Here is a 24,916-nt window from a genome sequence, read left to right as displayed (position 1 = left end):
CTTTCCTTGTCCTTTTAAGGCTTCAGTTAGAGTGTAGAAAGAACCCGGTATTTCTTAGGAATTGTACACTTTAACATGGCTGACGTAAAATGTATTTACTGTGAAATATAATTTGTTTATTATATCAATTTTGATGGTTTCTTTTTCGTGTATTTGACGTTCGATTTCACCATCCAAATCTTGATCTGATATAGTAATAAGCATTCACAAAATTACAATGAATAGAAATAATACTGGAAATGTAATTCAATCTAAAATTAGCCCTGGGTATTTTTGAGATATATCTTATTAAATAGTTAAAGTACAATTTTTATTGTACTTTAATGAATATGAAAGATTTGATTGTAATTTTTTCTCGTCATTTGTTAATTTAATAAATTGCATATTTCAATTTCAATTGCAGTCTTGTTTTATGTTTTTATCCAGGTTGTAAACAGAGCACATTCTTTATTCGATGTAGCTCTAAAATGTATTATGATATATACTAACTATCAACACTATATGACCCAAGGTCAAGGACACATTTGTAATACGTGTATATCGGTGTGCAATGACATAAAATAGCATGCACTGATACTTTCAGAGACCCCGAAAGATCCAACTGTAGCCCAATGTTACTAATTGTATGAAACAAAATACCAGCATTGATATTAACATCTGCCTTTGCTAAAATTAGTTACTATATTATTTACAGGTAAACACGGTTATAACAAACCTCTAGGGGCTATCAAGTCTAGTTGGGGAATTAGTTTTACCATCAATTCGTTGTATGCGTGTTCAATATAAACGTGTTTACTGTATGCATATTTAAACATGTTACTTTTCAAAACAAAAAACGACATGAAAATCTCCATATTAAGTAATAATCACACTCCGGCTTCTTTTCACACACTACTTGTACGTAACTAAACGAAATGTATAATCTGTAACATATATACAAGAAGACACTATTTCACATAAATCAATGCAAGCATATCGATCATATTGATTGAAAACCAAAACAATCTCTTAAAAACACGTCCTTTCATTTGAATGGCTAAATGACGGTTAACACATTTGCAGAATCCTATGAGTGACAAAAACATAAAAACAAAAAGATCGTTATTTATTCTCTCCAAAATCAACAAAACATACTGTTAAAGTTTCTTGGCACACGGACAATTTGGTGAATAAACAAACTTTGCACATAACGAATTGACACATTGGATACTGTTTATATCCATAACAGAAGAAACAATTAACAGCAGCAACTAGAAAACTATTGGAAAAATCATTAAATATGTTTGATTCAACTTATTTAGATTATGTCTACATCTTGGTATGTTCTGGTTCCAGAACTAAGTATTCGTGAGGTGTTGTTACCCCATTGGGTGACGGTATCTGTGGTGACCCATCCTGTCCCATGGTTAAATTGTCATTCTGTAATTCCTGTTTTCCAGAATTGCGACGATTCTGTTCATTGCTCTCGCTCTCTGTATTGTTTGATTCTGTCCCCACTGTAGACGAAAATGAATTTATTTGCTTTCCTGACTGGGTATTTCTAACGGTTGGGATTGGATGTGCTGACTGTCTTTGTGCTGCTATAATGTCACTTTCGCTGATGTAGCAGTATTCTGTCTCCTCGCCAGTCGATATAGTACCAATATTACCGTTCAATTCGTCATAAACATTTCCCTCATTCTGTCCTGATTGGCTGATATTAGTGTAAGGTTCTCCTCTTTTGTCTGATACTTTTCCCTATAACGCCAAAGGGAAAAAGTCCATTATACACGATTAAGAACAAATTCTATATAGGACACAGAAGATAGCTGTATCATACAAATGTTTCGTCAATGAGGTGACCGCTCACAATTTTTGATATTGATATTTAGCGGCATTTTGATATCACAGATGAAATTACAAACCTCACAGATGAAAAAGATTGAAAAAAACCATCCATATTCTTTAACATATGTATAATTTTCAGTTTGGGATTTTCAGAAACTTATAAATAACCACCATAGATCTAGATCTGATTTTCATCAATTAAATTTTGAGTGTATACCATAGACTAGAATAGTAGAAGGAATACTAGTATACGTTCTATTTAGGAAAGTAAATATCCATATATAAATATGAACAAGTATTCTATATCTGATCAATATCAAAAGAATACCAGCCAGTGAAACGTAAGGCGTTAGAATTGTACCTGCTGCCCCTATTGCATGATCGTAAAAGGCGACTAAATTTGGGATCTTATCTTTTCTCTTCTTCCTAAATGACTTTATCTTTCCTAATGCCTCCCTTGGCACCGCCTCACTTTTGGCCTTGAGTTGAGCGTTCGCCCCTGTGAGGAAGGCTCTGGGTTCTGTCCCCCGGCCGAGACACACCAAAGTCTGTAAAAGTGGTAGTTTCTGCTCCTGCTTAGCGCTCAGCATACAGGGAGTGGGACGACTGGTTCGCCCGTTGTCAGTATAATGTGACCGGGTGGGGTGTGTTGCTTGGTGTCTTCGGCGGCATGCTTCAGTGATATAGCACTCTAAAAAGGGCAACAGTTCCACTATACAAGAAGACACAACATGAATATACCGCAGTCTCCCAAAACACGCACCTCGCACAACATACACGCAACACACCGCATACATGGGAGGCCGTCCTTGCATGACCATAGCTGTTAATAGGACGTTAATTAATCAAACAAACAAACAAACAAACGTAGAGACGTAACTCTGATAGAGTATCAGAGGTTCAACCGTTAGTAAAACGAAGGGAGGTAACTCTGACAGAGTATCAGAGGTACACTCCATCAGTAAAACGAAGGGAGATAACTCTGATGGATCAGAATGTACAGCACACATTACATACCTGTTCTGCATCTTTTAAGTCAGGTTTACCATAGGCAACGTTGATATCCTGTTTGGCGTCCGTTTGGTCCTGATTCCTGCATATCATTAAATTTTAACACGCTCAGCATTTCTCTTATAAAGCAAATAAGTGTTTTGTTTGATATGCATATTTTCATGAAGTTTTCTTTTTCAATAGCATTTTAATCATTTGTTTATAGTTGCAATAGGAAAAATAGCTTCTACTTCACCCTTTACAATGCACTATCCCCCTCTACAATGCAATCCCTCCTGCCATACGCTAACTCCCCTGCCTCTCCTACTATTCACTTCCCCCTACCATGTATTGCCTGCCCTATCATGCAAAGTCTCCTCTACATACCCTCTTCTATTTCTGCCACAGTAGATGACGATGACGACGATGATGATTATGAAGACAGCAGTACATCCCCCGACAACTCCTCCTATCACTCCCGGGGCCGGGGAGGAGTCATCGTCAGAGTTGGGAGGAGGTGGCGCTTTAGTATTCCCGCTTCCACCAGAGGCCCCTCCTGAAGTCCCATCTGATCCTCCAGCTCCTGAAGACCCGTTTGTCCCTCCGGAGTTCCCGCCTGATCCTCCGGAAGATCCGTCCAGCCCGGTAGTGGATTTATCAGAGACTGCGTCTGCTACTAAACATTGTGGCAAACACTATCATGCAACAGCTTACAATTTCAGTAATGTGATATGCCATGTGTATTCGTTTTTGTAGTGTCTCATTGTTGTATCAAAACTTTAAAGGGTAAATTATAAAGATGATTGAGCTATTTTATTTTTAATATTTTAGGTTATTTTTATGACCGAACATACTAACAGTGCTTACATACAGGTAATGAAGATTCGATTTGCCAATAAACTGTCTAGAAACATTGCAGCTTTCAAGATGAAAATATATCGCCACATCACGGTCGGAAAATGAAGATGAGCAAGATAAAGACACTATAATCAAGCTATTAATCGATAGTTTTTTATCGAATATTTTGTTTGTTTTATTAAACTATACCCAACGGTTATTAGAAGAACCAAAATGAGCAGAAATATTTCATAACGCAATGTCTTCACTCATTAAAAGCAATGTTAATAATACCTTGACTAAGGCTTAATATCACCAGCAGGACAATATAGACTAATTGTAGACTTGCCATACTGTGCTGAAACAGACGAATGTATTTTTACTAATATTTAATATGATTGTTGACAAACATGAACATACAAAGTTGTTTTAACATCATAATCATACACAATAAATGTAATGTAATGTATAAATTTGTTAAGAATGTTAAACATGACACATAGTCACAATGGCTTATCAAACACTTTTTATTTTAAATAAATTGACCATTATAGATTAAGTGTAAATGAACAAATATTTTAGCTTTTCAATGTATGTCATATAAAATACATTATGTTTGTAATCATGGCCATAAAACAATAATATAACCTCTGTTTTATTCACAATTTGACAGCAAGGTGCTGTATAACATTATATTGTGAAAATGACAAGTATACTGTGGATGTTATTACAATGAAAAATATCATTTATTGATATTAAATCAATGCACATTTCAAATGTTATTGAACTTCTGTTCTGATATAAATTGCGTTTGACTCTATACAAAGAAAGAAAAATCGCATTAAAATTTTCGTCGCAAAGATACGTTCTCATTATGACTGGTTGCACAAACTAACAATTTAGGTGCATTTGATGGGGTTTTCATCTGTAACTAGTGTATAAATAGCTGTTAAAGCTAAACACCGATTGTAAACCATTATAATGTGTACACCGTATTGTTATTAAACAAAATTCTCTGATATTGAGTCTTATAGTTTCATTTTCCCCGGAAAATATTAATTTACTAGACATCTATAATGTTAGTCCATTGAAATGATTCCTACCTTATCAGACTACCATTTCTCCTCTCCTAGCCTGTCTCAACCGTCCTATATAGGTACGTGTGTACATTGAGTCATACTCAGTCTTTTCGACCCTAGGGTAAACAAAACTGTACTAAAATAGAATATGTATGCAGACATTGGTCATGAACACTTACACGCGTGTCTATTGATCTGGCACCTTTTGTGAACCTTTTGTGAAAGAAATAAACCAATATTCACTGGACCGGAACTCATACTAGATACACATCTAGATCATAGCGAAATGTACTGTAGTACAGGTAAGAATGTTATCAAACTCTTGGATCCTGGAGAGTATCAACTCGCTGAGAAAATGATATTTTTAAAATAATGTTTATTCGTCTTTTGATTTTCTTTGGATTTGGGTAAGGTTAAAGATGCTCCATCGCTGACAAATGGTATTTTTTCACTATTAAAAACAGGAGCAGACGATTTAGTATTTTTCTTCAGTTACAAAAGTTACTTACTTTACACCATTACCAACATTGAAAAGTTTTAGCTTCTAATTTTACTTAAAGTTAAAAATATAAAAAATAATTAATTGCATCCCGAAAAAATTCCGTGCCACTATATCCTATATGGAATGAAGTCCTGATTGCGCATACACCAAAGGCGAAGTAAATTATTTTATATTATTTTTTGTGTTAATTATACATATATATACACGATTAAGCACCAATTATTGTTCAAATGATGAATATCATTTATGCTCTGTCGGCGGTGGAGCATCTTTAAGGGTTTGGAAATGGTATGTTTGTTTGTCATTTGCCAATAAAATTGTTGAAATGGACAAAACTCTATTATTGTGATGATTTTTTTTAATAAAAAGCAAACTTTATCAAGAGTTGTCTTTACTCTTAGAGAGATCGACATTTAGTTTGTATATCAATATCCTTGGATACACTTTTAAAATTCAGAGAAGAAAAAGCTCATAATGATCGTAGCGGCACAATATAGGAATAACACTGGATTATATAGCTTCTTGTTATAGAATAATAGAAAAAGACCATTCATTAACTATCTCAAACAGGACCTTCAATGGTGACTTCATATGCACCTTAATCTCTAATATACCATCGCGATCTATATGAAGACCTAAAGACTATCGTCCACACCCATAAACGAAATATAGATTCCATAAACCCAGATAGAGTGAGAAAATGATTTCAAACATTACAACAGGTGTTAAGAGACTGGATTGAAGGGAGACGGTCTTCACTGCAGAAACGATTACTTCCTTTGTACTCTGTTAGGACCAGATAGGTCTTTGGACGGCAGAGATGTAGAGTCTACGATCTATGACGGAAATCAACGTTGTGAAGACAGTGGATCTGATTCTGCCGAAATACAGTCCATAGCCGCAGACTGCAGCCAGCTCACTATTACTCGATAGCAAATATCGAAATAGAAATCAACATAATCAGTGTCCTTGTATAAAAACATCGGTGCTGCAATTCAATTCAATTCTTTTATTACCTTGAGCCTTTCGGCTCATCGGTTTGCAGAACATGATGTATACTACGGAAACAGTTTGCTATAAAAGACCAATACAGCAACAGACGGATAATTATCTTTCCATATGCCTTTTGTTCTACATATCATCAACCCCTATCCTCGTCACATGCCCACGAGTGAATTTGAAATTAAGTGCTGCAAAATATGCCACAACATATACAACATATGCTTCCCCTAGCTATCATTGAATCATCTTATTCTCAATATGCTCCACCAAAGGTATGGCAATTATCAACCACGTCAGAAGAATATATGTAGTACGCAACCACATTGTTTCTTCCACGTACTTTCTATTAAGCGGTCAATAAGAGAATGTGGAACACTTTATTATATCATGTGCATCTTGAGTTGAATTAAATGCATTGTCCCAGTGAGCCTTCTAGACTTTACTACCACACCAATAAGAAAACACCACCTCACATTAGTGAACCCCTAAAAAGTTTCAGTGACAAGAAATGTTGGATCTAAACCCCGAATAATATCATATATTGAGACACAGACGATTGAGTATGAAAACAATTATAACCCCTTGTGCGACTGGGAACTTATTGATGCCACTTGTAAAAATATAAGGAATAGTCTTTTTGCTTAGTATTAAAATTTCTTTTATTATAAAATAAATCTGTTGTGAGTATTCAAACTTTATTCTTGTAAATACTAGTTTGCACATACAAAAAGTCATACAAAAGGTATATTATTAGCATACGGGGTCTAATCAAATGAACACTGAATCATCGTAAAACATATATTTTATAAGATAAAAGTCATATATGAAATGAACACAATAGCATGTAAATAGTATATTTAATATAAAACTATTTTGTTAAAATGGGATTCAATTGTACACGATTTTTATAGAACGAAATCAGATGTTGATCACAAGCAAAATAACACAACATGATTTGTCTACTTCATTAAAAATATAACCAATTCTACAACAAAGTAATTATATCTATCATGGTGAATTATCAGTAAAATACCTTTCAAAAGTCACCTTTATCAGTGGTTTTTTCCCTTTAGGTATTTGTGGATTATCTCGAATATATACATATGTATATGGCACAAAATCAATTTCATGACTTTATGGGAACAGCTTCATTTACCTCCAATTTGTCCTTCTATATTAAAAACCTTACCTACAAATGACAGCTTTAATAAACAAATCTATATTTGTTTAAATGTCATTTCAACATCAGGATGTGGAACTTCTCTCTTACCGAGATTTATTTCTTCTTTATTTCTTTTCAGACGGTTCAAGTTTGAAGTAGCCATTATCAGGAACTGTTTGAACGCCTTCCAAATTTGAATGTGACATTTTAGTACTGACTGGTTCCTCATAAGGTAATACAGCACCCTGGTTTGGAAGGCTAACTTGAGGGACATCACCACTGTAAACCGGATTGTCTATGGCCGAGTACTTGCCACTAGCAAAGCGGTCCATTTTGCCCTTCAACTTATCATTTGCTGCTGGTGTTTTAGGAAGAGGCTTTGCATTTGAACGCACGTACATGTACATATGGGATTCGTCCTTTGGTGCGACTGGCTTATGATTATAATTTGAAACTCCTTCACTTTCACGAGGAATCTGCTGGTGGATGGTTGATATCCCGGGTTTTGAAACAGAAATGTTTGATTGCCTCTGTGCTGCTATTAAATCTGCATCGCTGATGTAGCAATACTCCGTCTCTTCCTTGCTGTAGCCTGTGTCTTTCCCTGTAGATTTTGTAGTACCGAGCTGATCGTAAACGTTAGCTTTCTGCTTCTCTCTCACCGTCGACAAACCAGTGTACACTTCCCCTTTATCTTTGTTGTTCTGTTAAAGGTAAGAAAATAAAGGATAAAAAGGTATGTTAAAGAAAGAAATCAGAAATCAAATGCTATTATTTGAGAGTATTCGATTATGATAAATTGCAAGACTTGAAAAACTTTGTTAAGCTTTAGTATTTGATATTTCTTATTATCAACAATACAAAGCAATTTGAACCATATGGTTTTATTTTAGTAATATTCAAAAATGCAATAGATATTTATAGTGCCATGTAAACCAACCTTGGGGTGAGTGATGTTACTGTGTTTTCCTTTAACATCTATGTCCACGCCACTGTAAGCCCTGTTTCCATATGCCCTTCCGATATCTGGTTTAGAGTCCATGTTTTGCCTGTGTGATAGAAAAACAGATTGTTGAGGTTTGATCTAGACATACCTGTCCAATAGTTTTGGGAAAATGACTGTCTATTTATAGAACACAACGGAAGGGGATATTGCTGTAAATCACTCCATATTCGCGTATATTTTTTTCGTTTTTTTTTCGACATTATTATTTTCTACATAATCGCGATAATATAAATCTGCGATCAAGGGTTCTCCCTGACAATCGAGTATTCATATTCCGTCTTTGCATATTACAGAGTTTTCTTCCTTGTAGGTAAGTATCGATTGTTACGTCATTATTTTGTGAGCGCAATTCACTTCGTTTTCTCCGAAAAATATGGCGTTACGCTCGCAAATACATACCCGCAAGGGCAGATAACTCTGTAATATGCAAATACATAATATAATTTTACAGTTATTTCCGAAACATCTGAAATAGTATTCTATCTCGTGCGAAATTACGCAAAAATTTTGATCTTGCTCACGAAAAAAGTGGTTAACAGTAGTTTGTAAATTGACACTTCATTCGTAAACCAAATCACTAGTGTTCGAAACATATTTTGAAAGGGCGGGTTAATTGCAATGGACAAAATCGGTACCGCTTTATGCTTCATGTAAAACAAACTGCTAAAAAGAATTACATTTTTAAAATGTGACATTGTAATCTTAGTAACATGTAATTAAACACTTGCATGTAAATGAGCGTTTTCATTGGCTTAAAAATTACTTTATCTGCCCTTAGAGACGTTGGATTTTGTAATATTGCTTTTCATTGGTCGATATAACGGCTTATCATAGAGTCACTAAATGGACATTGAATTTTAAAGAGATTTTCTATAGAAGATTAAATCATAAGAATGTGTTATATCTCTTTAACCTATCAAAATTATTCATGTTAATCCTTAATAAGTAATCTTACGATAGCAACCAATACAAAATCAGAACATTTAATTGATGATGAATAATACCTTCGTTTAGATGAGATACAACAGATGACGGCGATGATGACGACGAAGACGACAATACTCCCTCCCGCCGCTCCTCCAATCAGAGCAACGTTTAACCTCTCTGGTATTGGTGCCTGGCTTGAACTTGATGGCGGAGTTGATGTAGTTGTAGAAGTTGGCCTAAAGGTTAATCTCGATGGTCCTGGAGTTGATGCTGAAGCTGTAGTCGATGGTTTTGGAGTTGATGGTGACAGAGTTCGTGGGGATGGAGTGTACGGCACCGTAGTCGATGGTTTTGGAGTTGATGGTGACAGGGTTCGTGGGGATGAAGTGTACGGCACTGTAGTCGATGGTTTTGGAGTTGATGGTGACAGGGTTCGTGGGGATGAAGTGTACGGCACTGTAGTCCATGGTTTTGGAGTTGATGGTGCCAGAGTTCGTGGGGATGGAGTGTATGTAATATTCGGTAAAGAAGTTGATGGATAAGTAATGTTTCCTGAAAAGAAAATGATATGTTGAAAAATTTACCTACGATTTTATTATTTAAATGATTTTTTCAATCGCTATCTAATGCAGGTACCGAATATAATCTTAAATAAGTGCTTGTATTCACATAAATATAATGGCATTTAGAACATCACCGGTTGGAACTCCGCCGTAGCCGGTTCCAAGCCCGTGTAGAGAAAAGAGGGTATTTCCTACCCTATCGAACAGAGATGTCTGCACTTCCGGTGAGGATAAGATTTCACTGTATTACCCAGGGCAAGATAACTGCACGCGTAGAACATATACGTGCTAAACAGGCAGTTGTAAATAAACATTAATCTGTACCGCCCAATTGGAAATTAATATTACCTTTGACCTCGAGCACGTGCTTCGAGCGTGTGCTGAACTTTGACCTAATGATCATCACAATTTGCCTTCATATATTTTAACCCGGTTAAAAGACTGTCTTTAAATGGTTTTGATACAAAATAAGTATGCAAATATTTCTTTGACTATTTCAAAGCCTAGGGTTTGACAGTCGTGAATCTCCTAAACGGGTAGAGATTTCTCTGTCCTACCCTCAAGGTAGGGAAAGACCCTATTTGTCTTGAGTAGAGGTTGTTAACTAAACCTCGACTATAAACCAACCAAGCAACCAGCACTAGTTCAAATACATGGACATTAATATAAGATATAATATGTGATAAACTGTTTACATTAAGAGTTCAGATTTACGTCTTATAAATAAATAGAGAATACCAACAAAATTTAAAAAAATCGTGAACCGAAAAGCCTAGAAAACGTTTAATCATGACAACCTTGAAAGAGTATAATTATTTTTGACCCTGAATAGTGGACGAATAATTGAACCAGGTGTTTCGGTAGAGTTACCGTCAACACCGCCTAAAATAGGTCAAATCTGAGTTAGAATCTCAACACAGGTAAATAGAAACACGTTCTATATTAGTTAGTTCAGACTTACCTGTTAGGTATAGGTAGGAGTAGGTCGAAATAAAGCCGTGATCGTTCTCACTAGTACATTTCAGGGAGAAAGACACAGACGATTGGACAGACAGTACACTCCGGACGGCATCTCCCCTTTGTGTTTGGTTTACACTCAAAACCACGAGACTGCCATCTGTATCTGATGTTTAAACAAGTGGATCAAGGAGTTAAAACAGAACCATTTTTGCAAGCACCGATGACCATGTATAAATAGCGGCTTGCTGAGAAGGGGCTACAATTACCTTATTTTTGTTCAATAACACAGAGGAATGCGACAAAATCACTGCTTGTTTAAAGATTCATTATATTACACTATGGATTCAACTTTTCTTCCCAAGTAAGTAAAATCTATAGACTTTACAACAATTGCAAAAACAGGATATGATAAATAGTAACGAACATATCTGTACATACGTAAAAAGTGAGAAGTATCTTCTGTGTTGATAGACCATGTGATCACAGGAACCGGAAGCGATATCGCAGTACAGATGAAGTAGAAGAAACTCCCAGTATTACTCGGTAAGGCCATAATTGGTCTTGGCTGCACTAACCAACTAGGCGAACCTGTCAAAGCAACAGTAGATTCAGGTTGATATCTTTAAATTCTATATCATCTCATTGATTGATTCTAGTTACTTTCGCGGGTCTAAATTTCCTCAATGTCGTATCAAATCGAGAGATTAAAATTTTTAGAACTTTTCAGAAATTTCGCGATCCGACTACAAAAGTATACATGATAAATATTATATTTATTTTTTCCATTTCTCAATATTTCAAGAGCAAAATTTCGCGACCATAATAGCAATTTCTGAAGAAACCACAAAAATGATAAGCTATATGGTATTAAATGAAAGAGTTAAAAACAACATTTCTCCAGCAAAGCTGACATTAACTCTAAATGCTTAAGAGCGAATTGCTAATCATCATCAAGTACTGTGCTAATCGTCACCAAGTACTGTGCTAATCATCACCAAGTACTGTGCTAATCATCACCAAGTTCTGTGCTAATCATCATCAAGTACTGTGCTAATCGTCACCAAGTACTGTGCTAATCGTCACCAAGTACTGTGCTAATCGTCACCAAGTACTGTGCTAATCATCACCAAGTTCTGTGCTAATCATTATCAAGAACAGTGCTTATCATCACCAAGTGCTATGAACCATCTTATTTCCGCGTGCGATTGATATTTACGAATTTCGGAGTCTAGTAAAAATCGCAAAACAGAATCCCCGTGAAATACGAGTAGTTTCAGCCTCGAAGAGCAGGCTTTACAAACATACATAATAATCAAAATAAAATACATTGAAAATGCAGAGAGACCCACGTGGTTAACAAGAGCAAGCGATATATGCTCTATTATTATCATTCTTCATACCAATACATGTATAAGCAATCCCTTTTAAGTCAACATTCCAAATGAACTACACTAACATTATATATATCTATTACGTTTTATCTTCAACATTTTGATAATGTAATTAGTAAATAGATAAAGATACTTACTCTCCACAGCTACATCGAACCACATGTAATCGGCGTCCGTATCCAAGACACATTGATATTCCCCTGAATGACCATAGGAAATGTTGTGTAATGTTAAACTGCGGCCATAGTCGTGGACATCTTGTGTTGACATTGGCATACTAGTACCATCGTCTAAAACTTTCTGCCATTTCATCTGCGGAATTGGTCTGGAAAAATATGTACATGTATCATTAAGAAAATATAAAGAAAGAATCTATTTTTTCTGTCATGGAAAATTTAAACGAAGAAATAGATCAAGCTTAAGTATATTTCGGAGGATTTGCAAGTGTACTAAGTGATCAAGAGCTCTCTCCCTCCCCCCCTCTCTGCAGCCCTTTTTTCAATTACAGAGACAGGGTAGGAGTGCATGCTAAATAACTCTTTTACGTAAAAAATCCACTTTAACTAAGTTACAAAGAGTTAATTTATACTATAACATTTATTTTCATCATCTATAAAACAAGATCGCCGTTTGAAAATTCTTATTTGAATGGTGGAAACGACGGGGTAATTAGTTTTCTGAAAAAAATGAGTCCGTCAATATAAACGATTTTCACGGGGTTTGTAAACAGATTTTTACATTTTCGTGATAATCATGTTGTCTGTTTAAAGGGCCACTACCTTTCCGAAACGGCTTTTAATTTTTGAAATAGGAATGTAAAACGAGATCAATAATTTTGTAGAGTCGCAGGATTTATTAACTATACGTTTACTAGCACACTTATCATCACCTTCAGAACTGTTTAATTAGAATAAATAAAATGTTAATTTTCATAACGCGGGTCGTTTTATGTTTCCCGCCGTCGTCCTAAATGCCGCGCGGTAGTTGACTATCACTGCGCTAGACGGCAAAACAGCGAAATGAATCTCCACAGTTATCGTACATTAGACAGGAAATCTTGCACATGTTTGGTGTTGTAACCTCATCTTAAGCCATCAATATATATTTTCTTTTGTTATTAATGTTTTTAAGAAACCTTTAAATTTTGCTCCGGAAAGGTAGTGGGCCTTTAAGTTAAAGTTACTAAATCATTAGATTTACATAGATTTCTTAGGGTTTTTGACTTCCTTCAAATGTTCTTATACCTGAAATTAGAAAGTTTTCAAAATTACAACATTTAATTTGAACTATTGGCAATGTTTATCAACGTTAAAATATCGCCAAACACAACAAGAAATTGTATCTGTCGGCATTGAATGTTTACAACGGAAAGAACCGAGTGCATCATTGAGTTCGGAATCGAGGTCGCTGAAAATCTCATCCGGCTAATGGATATAGATGTAATAACACCACTAAGAGGCAACTTATATTTTATCGGTTACATTGGCCTGATTAAGCGTAATAGCCGATAAATTTACAGCGTATCTCAGTGGCGTAGAAAGAAACGTAATGTGGGGGGGGGGGGGGGGGGGGGGGGGGGGGGTGCAAAGGTCCTCATATTTGGACCCCCCTCCTCGCCCCGCACCCGCAGGAGGAGATTGATTCTTTAATTCAACACACAACCATATATACTTTATAAACTTTTTTCATATATCGTTGAGTAGAATCCTTGTACACATTTATAGACAGTGGCGTCGATAAACGGAAACTAATGAATACGCAAATTGCCATGCTAGCGCCAAAGGTGCGATATTTTGGTTGTTGGGGGGGGGGGGGGGGGGGGGCGACAATCTCCTACGAGAAAAAAATATTACGATTTAGAATTTTACGATGCATTTTGATGAATGTGGGAGCGCCTGATGGCGCGAGATTTGGGTGTTTGAGGAGGTCCGAGGGTCTCCCCCGGGTAAAAAAATATTAGATTTAGAATGGCTGTGATGAGTTTTACGATATATTTTAATGATTTTAAAGCGTTCTTAACATAATACTTTTTTTTATTTAAATTTACCTGCATTAAGAATTGGTAATTGTGAATGCCGTCATATCTATGCAACTCGATCTGAATATACTGGCTTCACACCATCGGTACATTGTTGTTTAACACAAAATAATAATGAATTAATTGTTTTGCTAAGTCATATAAACAGATGAATCGTTTAAGAGACATTTTTTTAAATAGTACGTAGAACCCCCTGATTGACATTTTAAGTCTAGTTCACGAAAATGTGCAGGAGGACCCTTTTTTCTTTCAAATGTGCAATTTTAGAACATTTCAGTCGGCGAAAACAAGAAATGTATGCCCTCGTCCTTGCCCCCCCCCCTGACCCCCTCCAACCCCGCCCCCACCTCCCACACCCGCTTCCTACGCCCCTGTATCTACATTGCCAAATAAAACAGCATAGTTCTATGAAGCTTTAAAGTATTTGATGGAAATATGACAAGAAGTGAGAGGTATTTTCACACGTTAATTATGTATATATTATACATGAATACAGGTGTACATGTACATTATTAAGCAAACATATATGTACATAGGTCTACAATGTATATGTAAGGTATATTTTTGCTTTGAATACATAAAAGTACACATAAAATTTATATATATAGTTAGGCTGATTTTTTTTTAAGTAAATCGGGTGTAAAAAAAGTTATATGGGGAATGTCCATTAGACGGATAGAGACTATAACTAGGTATATATAGGGAATGCCCATTAGACGGATAGACACTATAACTAAGGATATATAGGGAATTTCCATTAGACGGATATATATTATAGCTAGGGCTATATAAGGAAAGTCCATTAGACGGACAAAGACTATAACTAGAGATATATAGGGAATGCCCATTAGACGGATAGACATTATAACTAAGGATATACAATGTATATGGAATGTCAAATATTGATATAATGATAAAAGAAATACACGTACTTACTTAGTCCGCTAAACATGCCTATAATATCAGTTTTTCGTCATTTTTTCCTTATTATAAAGTCTATATATTAGGCCATTTTTTAAAAGCCTAATAATATTGGCAGGTTTAGCGGAATAGTACATAATATCATGACAAATGAAAATATAATAATGGTAGAAGCAAGTATAAAACCATATAATATAATGAAAACCCTTCTTTATGGCTACAAAAACCTGTACAGTATAGGATTATTTACACTTAGAAACTCTTCACAAAACTTTTGCATACGTTTCAACGTTTATTAGATTAACACAGTAATCAGGAACCTGTAGTCGATAAATTTGTGTTTTCAGTCGGTAGTAGATATGTCCATTAGACAGATGAAATTTCCTTCGATCGGATGTTTGGAATGTTCACGCGTCGCGCATGCACATAGGGGTTGTTTACACTCGCCGAAAGATAATAATATGAAATAGTGACTAGGTCGGTCCTATTTATTTTCAGTTTTTCTCCATTTTGAACAAAATTGTTATACAAACTTTTAAATACTGTTATTAACACAAAGTACACAACTTTTACAATTAATTTTAGTCCTATAACTCTTTTTATCTTTTATTACATGATTTTTTAGCGATTTAGTCCCTTTAAGAAATTAAAAATAAAACAAAGGTAAAGCATTATCTTTATAATATCGGTAATCTTTCATAAAAATAAACCTTTCTTACCTCCCACCGTATATACACCTTAGCGTCAGATCCTGGCCTTGTAGGGCGAAAGGATGGCGGTCAGACCTCCATAGGCTCATAGGGATGGTGGATACTCCGACATCTGACGGATTTAAATGACAAGATAAATAAATAGTCAACAATATTGGCAATAAATCAACAATAACAATAACACCGTGTTCAGATATTTTGGTTACTAATGCATTATATTATAACGGTTATCCCTATTTTCTTATTTTACGACTTTCGCTTAGACAAAATTTTAAGCAGATCGATGTTTTAAAGAAAATAGTTTTGATGTAATATGTGCTATTAGACTGGTAACTGATTATTTGAAGCTAAAATAGTCATGGAACACATTTTGTCATACATATAGCCATCATATAGAAGAGATTATATTTAAACTTATGAATTATAAAGTTATTTTACTCATCACATGCTCTTGATAAATTATATATAATATATAATATTCACAATTATAGAAAATCCGTAATGAATTAACTGGTACGATTCGTGGTTTTCGCTGAACATGATGTTCATTGTTCATGATCATTAGCCAGAATGGTTCCAAAATAGGTGCAGCAGGCTTTTCTCGCAAAAAAAACTGTAATGATAATTCTAATCCTTGGTTCCTCATTCTTACATTACAGATATACAATGCACTAAAGAGCATGTCGTCTTACCCATTGGCTCCAAGTTGTGAGTTGGTCCAAGAAAGTATTCATTGGTTAATGGAAAGGACACGTTACATTGGTAGTCTCCCCTGTCAGAGGGATCGACGTACAGAAAGTACAGATTACCTGTGAATTAAATATAAAAACTGAAACACAATGTTGTCATATGTCCGTTTTATTTCAAATCAATGCACTTATTCTTTAGATGCATGTGACTGCGTGGGCGTTTTTAGAATATTTCAATGAACAAGTCGACATTTTATTATTCTAATTTACTTTCTTTGGTGACATCTATTGCTGTTTATGTTTTTCTTACAATATTGTCGTTACAGTAAACAAACGACATTGATATCTTCGAAAATCAACATCATCGCAAATGATGATGCTATGCTTTTCCCAATCTTGACAATTCTACAAACTTAGTGTAGATATATAGGCCAATAATATAAATACTAATAATATATCCTGATTACATCAGGTTATTTTTTTTAAATTCTGTATCAGTAAATATTCAAATCACCAATATATGCTAGAATGGTCAACACAATATGCATACCATCTGTATCGTACGTGATGCGTTCGTTGTATTGTACGCGTTGTTTTTGGCCCGTTGTTTCAATGACCTTCACCCAGTGTACTTCCGTTGCCATCTCGTTGATGCTGATTGGCTGATCACAATGTAATATAAACGGCATGTTCATTGGTGGATACTTGTGTACAACACGTGATTGGTGGTTATGGGAAATATCATCAACTCTTCAACCTCGATTTCATCACTTAGAGTTCGACCATATTTGTTACCCACAATGCAAACGTAACTTCCGTCGATCCAGTCGTTCGTATCCAGTGTTAAATTCGAGACATCGTTATACACAGTGGTATTCTGAATAACATGTCCATCGCTATCCCATACAAAGCTGCAACAAATAAATTTACAATAGCAATTAGGTTTGAGTTTTGTTTGTTAGGTTGATCAACCCTGATATCACTTATTTTGTGTTGGCTCTGAATTACATTGTATCATATATTTATATCAGGCCAGTTAGTATCACAAGATCATAAAAGGAGTTATGATATGCCTGCAGTTTTTGGTGATGTAAAAGTATGAGTTTCAGAAAAATAATCGCAGAACTGCGACAAGTGTCTGGAAACTGTCCTTAGGTCGACATCAAATTCACTACGCCGAGATGCAGCGCGTTTGTTAGATTCCCGTAAACATCCAACAGGTTTAAAAAAGGGGAAAAAACAGAACAGCATTTTGGTAACTTACGTGAGTGGTAATGATCCGTCCGCCGTACATGTGAGGCTGACAGTTGTAGTGGAGGAAGTGTAGTATATCTCGTGGTCCGACTGGGCCGTTATCACTGGCGGTCCCTCCCGGGCTGTAACAAAGAATCCAAAAACAGAAAACATGTATTTAAAGCTGACAATGCAAGTTAAAATTATAAAAATGATTTTTTTTTTAAAATAAGTATACTCGTTTTTCAAGAATCGTTTATGAGACATTCCCCGGTTGGGGACAGCCATTTTTGTTTTACATTCCGACAACTCACCGACCCCTATATAAAGCGCGTGACTAGACACACGTGCGTTCATTCATGTACCTACACACCTAGCAGTCCACAGGTTATATCACCTACAAATAGGTAAACAAAACCCTCACCTGTAAAACTATATGGGACTTTTTTAGCAAGAAAACATGTCAACTCCTCTAAGTTGTCATTTAGATGTTTCTCAAAATAAAATTCCAACGCAAGTGAATAAAAATCCAAACAATAATATGTCCACATATCTCCACGTATATCATCGTACCCGATGCACTCAACTGACCATATACACGTGACCACGTACCTGACCCGAACGAGCGACAACTATCAAGGACACACACGTGTCGTTGTACATGTACGTATAAAACTTTGTGTATATTGAAGTGTTTTATTAGTTCGTATTGGACATATGTTGGGATATAGCTGACTACACATTCATCTATTACTTCAATGAAATATTGTCAGGTGAGTGCAGTGTTTATTTTCAATTTGACATTATTATTTGCAATATCGTGGCATGTGTACATTATCAGATTATGTACCTCAGACAAGACATGTTTAGAATGATATAGGGGGTTGGCCAGTAAAGGTTACTAAGCAGAGCAAAAGAAAAATGGCTGCCACTTCCTTAGATACCACACTGTCATAACTAGGGAATGTCTCAGAAACAATTTTTGAAAAAAAAATTATCGTTAATATATCTTTTTTTAATTTCAAATGCATGTTTTTAATTTGCATTGTCAGCTATAAGGCCATTCCAATTTCTCGTTCCTCGGATTTCCCGCTCCTATTATTTTAACCGCTCCTCATTTTTTGTCCGGGAATCTGACGAACCCGGGCAAATTATATAGGGTTCATTTTTACTAGTGACCGTTTCCTGGTCACTTAGATGTTTCAATTACTGGTGCATTGTCTCTTCAAACACGCAAGCGTCTTACAATTTTTCTGTCACCACATGCAAACAGAGTGGTACTTAGAGATAGAGATTCTTTTTAACAGGACGTGTCCCGATTTTAGTCTGTTTTTGCCGATGTCCGCAACTATTTTATAAGACTTTGCATTCTATCTCACATCGAAAATGGCGGCCATGACAGGTGATTTGACTGACCGACTTACGAACGAAACACGGTAATCAGGCATGTCAGTTATTTGATGGCAATCGCTAACTAATTAATACCTCAGTTACCTTAAGTAACATGCTAAACAAAAAAAGTCAGTTTCATACAATATTATGTGACACTAAAGAATGAACGAACATGTCGGATGAGGTTATTTTGGTATATTTACATTTTGCCACAGCGACTCTTATTACTCTAATGATAATCGTGATCTGCATTATGAGACAATAAATGCAGCCTAGACGGGTACGTGTAGTAATATCTATATAAATGGATGTGAGTCTTGTTTACTGACAACATGTTAGTCCGCGCGGGAAAATTGACATAGTAGTTGAATGAACCAGTTTGGTTATGAAAACTATAAAACAATCTTTTAAATGTCTGGATTATTGAAAGTTAACTGAAAAGCTATTGAAAAACATTGAAATTTTGTTGTCATCTCAATTTTTATAGGGACTATTTTTTTATCACATTGAACTTGGCTGTTGAGGTTAAATGGTTGAAGTGGGAAATTCAAATGTTCACTCGCATCTTAATTATGTTTTACTTTCAAGTAGAAAGTAAAATGTAAATATAACAATTAAAGGATTATTAGATTGCATTTATTAACGGGCGCTATGAATATTTATCTGCCACACAGATTGCATTTATATCTCCAATAAATGTAATCTAACAATTCTTTAATTGCTAGGTTAAAGATTTTTGCTGGTTGTTTTATAAGTTTGTTATTTTTTGCTGAATACTCTGTCAACAGCAAATTAATTATTGAAATTATTGACGATAAGTAAAGCTTATTAAGATATAGCTTTCTGGACTATTTCCTTACTTTCTTTTAAATATTAAACATTTTTTTCTATGATTTGTCTTAAAATTAAAATGTACCATGCATTGAAAGCATATTGTGTAATAGCATATTTTCAATACAGTAGCAGGAATACCTTAATATTAGACTTTTTTTTTACATCTTTGATACAATTATGAATTTTGAAAACACTGAAGAAAACATCAAAACTCATATTTTAACATAAAAACTTGGTCATTAAGTGTTATTTCACAAAATAAATATAAAAGTCTAATAAGAAATTCTTTCGAAATATTCGCTCGCTCCATTTTTTCCACTTTCAAAATAATTTTAGAATTAAAAATATTTCGCTCGCTCGCTCCTGTTTTAAATTTCCAAAATCTGAAGAACAAGAAATCAAATTGGAATGGCCTAAGTTGCGTCTCGGTAAACGAATTATTATCACTCTAATTCTCTTATTTGGTTTCATTAGACTTTTCCCTAAATATTCTAGTTACCGTAACTCGAGTACTCTAATACCTCGAATGATATTACGGTTCCCCGATTTTTGATAACTCGAGTGTAATACGATCCCACCGACCTCTGATAACTCGAGTATTACTTCGGTCCCATCGAATTCGGATTACTCGAGTGTTACAACGGTCCCAACGACCTCTGATATCTCTAGTGTTACTACGGTCCCGCCAACCTGTGGTAACTCGAGTGTTATTACGGATCCGACGACCTCTGATAACTCGAATGTTACTACGGTTCTGCCTACCTCTGATATCTCGAGTGTTACTATTGTTCTACTTATCAATGACTCCTTGATTATCATTGCTGCCGTCGAGTTAGTGTAATAACATATTGACTTAAACAAAGATCCTTTGACAAATGTACACCGCCGAAGTGAACTTAATATGTTTAGTTTTATGTGAACTTAATATGTTTAGTTTTATGTCACAACTTACTAATTGATATCCGGCTTACTTACATTCTATTATGGTACTCTTCATCCATATAATTAGCACAAGACACAGTACTCGGATGGCAGCCATGTTCGTAATTGTTCCACTGAAAATAACAAAAATGTTATGTTAATTATGTACACTGATAGGTAGCCAGAGACTCTCTGGCCCTGACACCAGATTTAGACATTATGACAGATACATGTAGATGTCTGGTTTAGGGCCAGAGCGCAGTAGTGCTCGAACACCTGGAATAAGCCGACACCGTTTGGTATCGGGCCAGGTCATCTCCGATTCAGTCTGACCACCGAGAAGCACCACTAACCTTAGTCTATTCAACAAATGAATATTATATCTACCAAAATATAGCCGTCGAGATTAAGGTGATTTGCATACTACTAGAAAATGGCGCCGATGACGAGGGGAATTTAAAGTTGCGGAAAAGAAAACTGTGTTGACACAATCAAACGTGTATGTGTGATAAAATGGACGGCTATGAGAAGATAAATTATTCATTTGTTGAAAAAACCAAGGTAAGTGGCGATTCTCGGTGGTTATATTTTGTAAGTAGTCTGAATCGGAGTTGACCTGGCCCGAAACCAAACGGTGTCAGCTTTTACCAGGTTTTCGAGTACTACTGCGCTCTGGCCCTAAACCAGACATCTATCTGTCTTAATGTCTAAGTCTGGTGTCAGGGCCAGAGTATCTCGGGCTGACTGCTAAGTTACGACTGAAATCTAACGTTAAATTGGACACTAATATTGTGCGGTATGTCGGTAAAAATCGCTTACTCTTCCGAACGCCAGGCTTTCCCTATTTTACTTTATTATTATAATTCCACGTAAAATACAAAATGTATGTTTCAGTGTTTACAGTTACATATATGATTCCTTCCATTCCGTTAAAAACAAAAAAAAATTAAAACGAGAGTTTGTTTGTTGGTACTTTCTTTCTTTCTTTTCTTTCTTCTTTTCATAAGCCTAACGCTTACATGTAGCTTACAATTTCTATAACTTTCCTTTGAACATAATCACAACTATGGTTACAAGAATAAAATAAATAAAGGAAATCTGTATACATCAACATAAAATAAGAGAAAAAGATCTTATCTTATAGAAATGTAAGATATTTAAGTAACCCTAGATCTATAGTCGACATGCATTGCCAATGGCGAGTTAGACAGGACCACTGCGTATCCCTGAGTCATGGTCCCAGGCCTAAAGCGAAGGTTTCAAGTTCAAGGTCAAATCAACAATGGACGATACGGTAGCAACACCCTACATATTGTTCTGTTCTAAATCTATCAGAGAAAGCAACCCGATATTGTCTTGGTTATAAAATATTTGAGCTATACATAGTTTTTGGTCGTCACGATATGAAAAGTACAGTGTAGGTCAAATAGTCACACAAATACAATGGTATACAATAGTTCTGTTTTGGGGTACATGTAGCTATATGCTATTTACATGTAGCCTGCTGATATATTTCTTGAATAACTGATGGATGAAGAAGATGAATAACTAGAAGAAGAAGAAGAAGAAAAAGAACAAAAAAAAACCCACCATAATAAGAGTGACATCGAGAAAATAGTGAATAAATGTCTTATTTAAAATGTACGAAGACGCTTTGTTTTGTTTATGATTATATCTAACAGTAAACAAATAATATACAGCATAAAATTGTCAATATATTAGTATGTGGATTATTAATTAGTTGATAGTCTAATTGATTTTTGATCGGTGTGTTTCCGGACTTTCTCCACACATCAAGGAAAAGTGGGAGAGAAAACGTGCGTTATAATTAAGTAAATGTTCGTTATCATATCTATGGTATCTTATTGTGACAAATTGTAAAACTAGTAAAGAAATTAAAATGATTATTATTTACCTTGAATCTGGTCTTGTGTGACGTTCCTAATCGTGTATTTCCATTTTCACTGTTCACTCACTCGTTACGGCACAGACATTTGACTGTAAGCTTCTAATGTTTTTACATGAGAGTAACACACGTCACGGACAAAGAACCTATACATACTGTAGTGGACACGCAAGGGAGACAATGGGTCCGGTTCTACCTGTCCGGGTAGCTTAAGCTGTGTAATTATACGTCATTCATAGTCAACTAAATCCACACCTGGTTATTGATACAACAAGGCTATGGATAACTCTAAGAAAGGACACAGGTAGACTGGCTTTTGTAATTATATTCTTGTATAGATGCTCAAGTTAACAAAAGCAACGTGTACAAGTTCTACATTTATGTGGATTTCGACAAGATGAAAAAATCAACGAAGCGTGACATAGAGACAAATATAAATTATACAAATGTATTAATAAATAAATAAAACTACGAAACAATTAAAAGTCTACATAATCAAAATATAGGGCAATTATTCACCAGTTTGATGACGTAAAACAATGATTTTTCCGCGTGACCTTGTCATGGTAAAATGCATTAAAACTAAGACACATTTGACTTCTGCTTTGAAATGTTATTCAAAACATGTTTTTTTTTCGTTGTCATTGCTTTCCCATCGGAAAAAATACAACAAGACCTAACCTCTAAATAAATGCAACATATTTCGTTTTCTGCCTTTTGGGTTGGAGGTTCTTAGTATTTTAACGCGAAAAAAAAGTCTCCAAAAATCATACGTTCAGAAAGTCGTTTTCTGCAACACATTGTCACGGTAATATGTGTTCATGCTATATGTATGATTACACCTGACCTAATTTATCAAACCACACCGACCTACCGACTTGATCAAAATATATTAAAGAATGAAAACCTGGCAACAAGAATTCATCCCATTGATAACCATATATTACGATATTACAATTGTTAAAGAGTTATTTCCCTTTGACATGCCTTGTCTAATCAGAACAAAGTTTGTTTTCTACCTACAAAATGTACATGTACCTTACATGCAAATATGTAAATATTTGTATTTTTTGATAGAATTAGTTTTATGCTTAATAGTGTCTCGTAAGTCTTATAAGGCTGGATGGTGATATTTATGCCTTTGTATATTATATGCTTCATCGTATTATGTATATGTTAACATCTGGCACTTAAATAAAATATTATTGATTGATTGATTCCGAGGTATGAAAATCCACAGGGATGTAAGAATTAGTTACAGTGTATGTCAAATAGGACCCATCGGAGTGTCTATAAACCATTTTACACGTTTTAGGGATCTAGATCAAAAACACACCGTAGATAAAATCGCATTCTACATATGGTACTGATAAGAATGGAAAGCTTTTAGAGACAAAACAAATATACCGCACCTTACATGTAAGTTATTTTTCTTCACGAAAACGGTTACTACCACTGGAAAGAGCGATAATTTTCCTTAAAACCACTTAAAGGCCTAAAATGACCTATGGACACTCTGGTGAGTCCAAAATGATATAAGCTGTGATCAACGAATTCTCGGATCCCTTTGTTAGAATCTGGCTATTTTGACAGACGAGCCTTATGCCTATGGTAATCTCACTTAGTACTAATTTCCTCCGATAGGGTGAGCTGTTTTCGGAGTGACGCCTTACGGACTGTAGAAAACTTGAGGAAAGACAATATTAATCCACACCTGCTGGTCTACATTTTGCACCACGATCTCTGATTAGTATAATGTCAGGTTTGGCGCCTTTCCATTTACATGTCATCTCTGGAATGGAATACAATCTTTTGAGTTTATTAGTTACACAGATATAATAAATCAAGGAAATGATTTGAAAGTGAACGATTGATTTGCGATAAATATGGTACTTTGGTTTCTTTAAAGCCAAACACAGACTCTTACAGATTCGAGTTATGTTATATACTGTACGTACGACATACTTAGTCCAGTGCTAGCTATACTAAGTAATAGGTAAGTGTTCGTAAATACATATCAATATCA

The 24,916-nt window shown here is 35.3% G+C and overlaps 2 protein-coding genes across 4 annotated transcripts; both read right to left on the bottom strand.

The window, feature by feature from the left end:
• Nucleotides 1-1,304: 1,304 nt before the first annotated feature.
• On the bottom strand, nucleotides 1,305-4,867 carry LOC138336355 (probable elastin-binding protein EbpS). The gene is made up of 5 exons (XM_069285805.1): nucleotides 4,758-4,867; nucleotides 3,949-4,012; nucleotides 3,205-3,493; nucleotides 2,845-2,920; nucleotides 1,305-1,737 (listed from the first exon to the last, which is right to left on the bottom strand). The coding sequence occupies exons 2-5, from the start codon at nucleotides 4,004-4,006 to the stop codon at nucleotides 1,309-1,311; spliced, it is 852 nt and encodes a 283-aa protein (XP_069141906.1). The 5' UTR covers nucleotides 4,007-4,012; nucleotides 4,758-4,867; the 3' UTR covers nucleotides 1,305-1,308.
• Nucleotides 4,868-6,880: 2,013 nt separating this feature from the next.
• On the bottom strand, nucleotides 6,881-24,818 carry LOC138305173 (uncharacterized). Of its 3 annotated transcripts, XM_069245593.1 has the most exons (12): nucleotides 22,900-24,818; nucleotides 21,039-21,118; nucleotides 17,869-17,980; nucleotides 17,155-17,515; nucleotides 16,608-16,724; nucleotides 15,925-16,027; nucleotides 12,384-12,571; nucleotides 11,294-11,443; nucleotides 10,857-11,018; nucleotides 9,410-9,884; nucleotides 8,340-8,448; nucleotides 6,881-8,103 (listed from the first exon to the last, which is right to left on the bottom strand). In XM_069245593.1, exons 4-12 carry the CDS (start codon nucleotides 17,297-17,299, stop codon nucleotides 7,525-7,527), a joined length of 2,028 nt encoding a protein of 675 aa, XP_069101694.1. In that variant the 5' UTR covers nucleotides 17,300-17,515; nucleotides 17,869-17,980; nucleotides 21,039-21,118; nucleotides 22,900-24,818; the 3' UTR covers nucleotides 6,881-7,524. The 3 variants fall into 3 exon arrangements, with proteins under 3 accessions (XP_069101694.1, XP_069101696.1, XP_069101697.1); XM_069245595.1 differs by lacking the exons at nucleotides 21,039-21,118; nucleotides 22,900-24,818 and adding an exon at nucleotides 20,754-20,943; XM_069245596.1 differs by lacking the exons at nucleotides 21,039-21,118; nucleotides 22,900-24,818 and adding an exon at nucleotides 18,262-18,491.
• Nucleotides 24,819-24,916: the final 98 nt, after the last annotated feature.

Source organism: Argopecten irradians, chromosome 12 (assembly GCF_041381155.1).
Source record: "Argopecten irradians isolate NY chromosome 12, Ai_NY, whole genome shotgun sequence".
Classification (NCBI taxonomy): Eukaryota; Metazoa; Mollusca; class Bivalvia; order Pectinida; family Pectinidae; genus Argopecten; species Argopecten irradians.
This window is presented reverse-complemented; position numbering and strand designations above follow the sequence as displayed.

What these genes read in the sequence shown, in the direction of transcription:
- LOC138336355 (XM_069285805.1), bottom strand. Translation starts at nt 4,006, where the DNA reads ATGGCAAGTCTACAATTAGTCTATATTGTCCTGCTGGTGATATTAAGC. An exon ending in GATATTAAGCCTTAGTCAAG is followed by an intron (nt 3,494 to 3,948) that starts GTATTATTAACA and finishes CACAATGTTTAG; the next exon opens with TAGCAGACGCAGTCTCTGAT. An exon ending in TGTGGCAGAAATAGAAGAGG is followed by an intron (nt 2,921 to 3,204) that starts GTATGTAGAGGA and finishes AATGATATGCAG; the next exon opens with GAATCAGGACCAAACGGACG.
- LOC138305173 (XM_069245593.1), bottom strand. Translation starts at nt 17,299, where the DNA reads ATGAACATGCCGTTTATATTACATTGTGATCAGCCAATCAGCATCAAC. An exon ending in CATCACGTACGATACAGATG is followed by an intron (nt 16,725 to 17,154) that starts GTATGCATATTG and finishes TTTAATTCACAG; the next exon opens with GTAATCTGTACTTTCTGTAC. An exon ending in AGGTGTATATACGGTGGGAG is followed by an intron (nt 12,572 to 15,924) that starts GTAAGAAAGGTT and finishes ATATTTTTCCAG; the next exon opens with ACCAATTCCGCAGATGAAAT.